General features: G+C 54.2%; 1 protein-coding gene across 2 annotated transcripts in view; it reads right to left on the bottom strand.

Moving 5' to 3' along the window:
• Window positions 1–1,407: 1,407 nt before the first annotated feature.
• Window positions 1,408–3,188, bottom strand: part of Stpg1 (sperm tail PG-rich repeat containing 1) — a 53,628-nt gene continuing 51,847 nt past the window's right edge. For both annotated transcript variants that reach the window (XM_023722470.1, XM_023722471.1), the window contains one exon: window positions 1,408–2,521. In XM_023722470.1, coding sequence (XP_023578238.1) covers window positions 2,445–2,521 — 77 coding nt within the window. In that variant the 3' untranslated portion in view covers window positions 1,408–2,444. The remainder of the gene's footprint in view (window positions 2,522–3,188) is intronic.

The raw sequence follows: 3,188 nt of genomic DNA, 5'->3' as shown, positions 1-3,188 counted from the left end.
TTAGGATGCACGAATGTCCAGAAAGGGGTGAATGACAAAGGCGGGAGAGAGTAGCTGAGTAAGGGAATGAGAGGATGGAAAGGAGAAAGGGAGAGGAGGAAAATGGGAGGGGAGGAGGAGAGATGGAGGAAAAGCAGGGAAGATAAATGAGCAGATGGATGAGCAAATGGAAGCCCAGGTGAAGACCCAAACAATTGTTTTTATTTTGTGTGTGATGTGTGTGTGTGTGTGTGGGGGGGGTGTTACTGGGGATTGAATCCAGGACCTCCACACTGAGCTACATCCCTGGACCTTTTTATTTTTTAAGACAAGTTCTAAGTTACCCAAGCTGGGCTTAACTCCTGATTCTCGTGCCTCGGCCTCCCAGAGTGCTGGGGTTAGAACCCCCCTCCCCAGCTGATTAAGCACCTGCTCAACTCTTCAGCGTGGCCCCCGGAATTAGGCAGCATCAGCAACACCTGAGCTTGTTAGTCGCTCAGACTCTCGGGCCCCAGTCTTAGCCCGCTGTATGTTAATAGGCTTTCCAAGTAATCAGCGTGCATACTAAAATCCAGGAACTGCTTTATTAAACTAGCTGTGTATCTGAAGCCTAGCTAGATACATCAAAACGAACTTTAATAAAGATACCAAAGCTCAGTGAAATCAGACTTTTGAGCACTGGGGCCCAGGGCTGCTGCTGAGCTGACTGGGAGTAGCCAGCTAGGGCTTGGAGATCTTGGCTGGCTGGGGCTGTGAGGACCTGTGAAAATTTCACAGAGGATGGAGCCATCAAAAAAGGCTCTCTCGAGCTCAGCACCTCGGCCTGGCCACCTGGGCTGTGGGCGTGGACTGTGATTGGCTGAGAGCTGTTTGCTCTTCTGCACTCTCCCTCTAGCCCCCTCTCACCTGCGGCAATTAGAGGGATGTGGGGAGACACAGGCTTCACCTAGTGGAGCCCGCCGAGGGACCGGGTGATTTCACGTTGTAAAGAATTCTCCACTCTCCCGACAGCAGCATATCCCGAAGCCATTGGCTGGGGCTGCTCCGGATACTGTCAGACGCTGCAACCTCAGCTCCCAGAGCCCCAGGGTCCACCGCACCTGTTTCCCTCAGCCCATCACCGGATGTCCCCCCTGCCCTCCACTTTACACCCTGGAACCCTGGAGCCCTGGAGCCCCCACGCTCCTTCTTGCCAGTGCTTTCCTCCCAGGAGAAGCCCAGGGCCTGCGCAGGCAGACGCTCCAGGTGGCCCTGCCCCTTATTCCAGAGCCTCCGCTCTCGCCAGGTGCTCTAGGTTGCCTCATGCGCCTTCCAAGGCTGTGGGGCCTTTGTGAGAATCTAAGTTTACTAACAGCCCAGCCCTTGTGGGAAACAAGAATTCAGTTTAATTGAATATGAAATGCATCCAATCCGCAAGCATTTCTGACAGTAAGGCCCAGGATGCACCACGCAGGGACAAAGGGGAGGGCGTGAGGAAGCAAGGGTCTGGCGTGGGGGACCAGGTGTTGGGGAGCAAAGCCGGAGAGGGTGTGAGGACGATGCTCAGCGACTCCTGCTTACAAAAGTGCTAGTCAATGTCCATATTTGGGAAGGAAGGGGAGGGCAGCTAGGTCTATTTCATCTCGGTTCTTCCGTCTTCCTCTTGTGCAGGGAAAAAGATTTGGCAAGTCAGAGGAGATCCATGACAGACCGCCAAACCTGGCCAACAAGTCTTTCTTGGGCTTTGGTGCAGAAGCTCAGCAAGGGAGGTGCATGGAGACCTGGCCCAGGCAGGGATGGTGAGGGTGACAGCCTGCAGGCACAGGGCACAGGGACGCCTTCCTGCCCCTTGAACTGCTGTTTCCGGGGTTCGCGTTCCACAGGGTGCTGTCACATCTGTTGTTGGAGCAGAGCCTATAAATTTTGGGGCAGCCTCCCCAGTGGTGAGTAATGAGGAAAGGTGGCCAGCTTCCATGTTCTTCCAGAAAGTGCTGTGTGAGGGTTTAGGGGGCCTGGAAATACCTTTGAATGTCTGCCACTGGTGTCACTGGCCCTTCCCGGCTCTTGGAGATCAGGAGTCTAGAAGCGAAGGGCAGATGATTGGGTCCACACCTGGGAATGCTCAGACCCCAGAGACCTGTATGGGCATCACGCTTCGGGGCCAGGACTGGCACCAGCTACCTTCATGGGGATGGACTCTGTTCTGTGGAATCTGTGGAAGAGTCAGGCCAGAGCCATCTGCGTGGGTGCAGGGGAAGTGACTGGGGTCTCCATCTGTCTACTCCTCCTTGCTGCTCAGGAAAACGCTGATGCTGGTGAGGTGAGTTAGTCACCCAGTGCAGCTTGAGATGAGGTTGCCCCAGCAGCTGTGCCCCAGCACTGGCCCAGGGGAGCTTCGTCAGCAGCCACACATGAAACGCATGCTCTCCAAGTGAATGTCCCAGGGAGCTGGGGGCCAGGGGTCTTCCTGAGCTTGTGTGGCATCACTACATCACTGGGACCCATTTTTTGTCCTCATTGTAGAGGAAGGACTGCTTCCCTGGGAGCTCAGGCCTGTAAGTGGCTGAGGAGAAAGAGAGAAAGAAAGTCTCACATTACATGGTTCTTAACTCTCCTCTGCCAAAATGACACTATGGCTTTTAGCAGTCTTTAACTCTTAACTTCTTTAACAGAACAAAATTTGCCAAACATTTTTGTACAAAAATAAAAAACCACACGAAATAAAGCAATATTCTTGAAGAAGCAAGGCGTTAGTTTGATAGATTTTTGTCTTGATCTGGTCAGGAAACTCCCAGAAAGGGGAAAGCCATGACAGCTGCAGATGCGGCTTCCTAGGGATGAGCTGCCAGGCAAGCAAGCCCAAAGTGACAGGGAAGTCTCCTACCAAGCTGACTTGGCTAGTGAGGGTCCCTCGATGTCTTGTCAGAGAAAACCTGAGGGGGGCCTATGACTGCCTGCTCTGTCTGCATCCTCTGGAAGCCATGAGGAATGTCAGGAAGCCCTTCAGGGAGGCTCTGTTGGCAGAGGAGAGCCCGGCAGCCACAGGCCACCTGTACCTGCATGCCAGGCACCTTGCGCCCAGATGAAGCTCTGAGACTGACAGCAGTGGCAGCACACCTGTGGCATGCATGCCGCAGCAGGCAGGCGGGCCCTCTATGACACAAGCTAGTCATCCCTGCCGCTGAGGGATGAACTGCAGTGTTGGAGCCCTGCAAGAAGTAAGTGGGGGG

The sequence above is a fragment of the Octodon degus genome, unplaced genomic scaffold, assembly GCF_000260255.1.
Source record: "Octodon degus isolate 3935 unplaced genomic scaffold, OctDeg1.0 scaffold00092, whole genome shotgun sequence".
Taxonomy (NCBI): domain Eukaryota; kingdom Metazoa; phylum Chordata; class Mammalia; order Rodentia; family Octodontidae; genus Octodon; species Octodon degus.
Note: the sequence above shows the minus strand (reverse complement) of the source record. Positions and strands in the feature narration are given on the sequence as shown.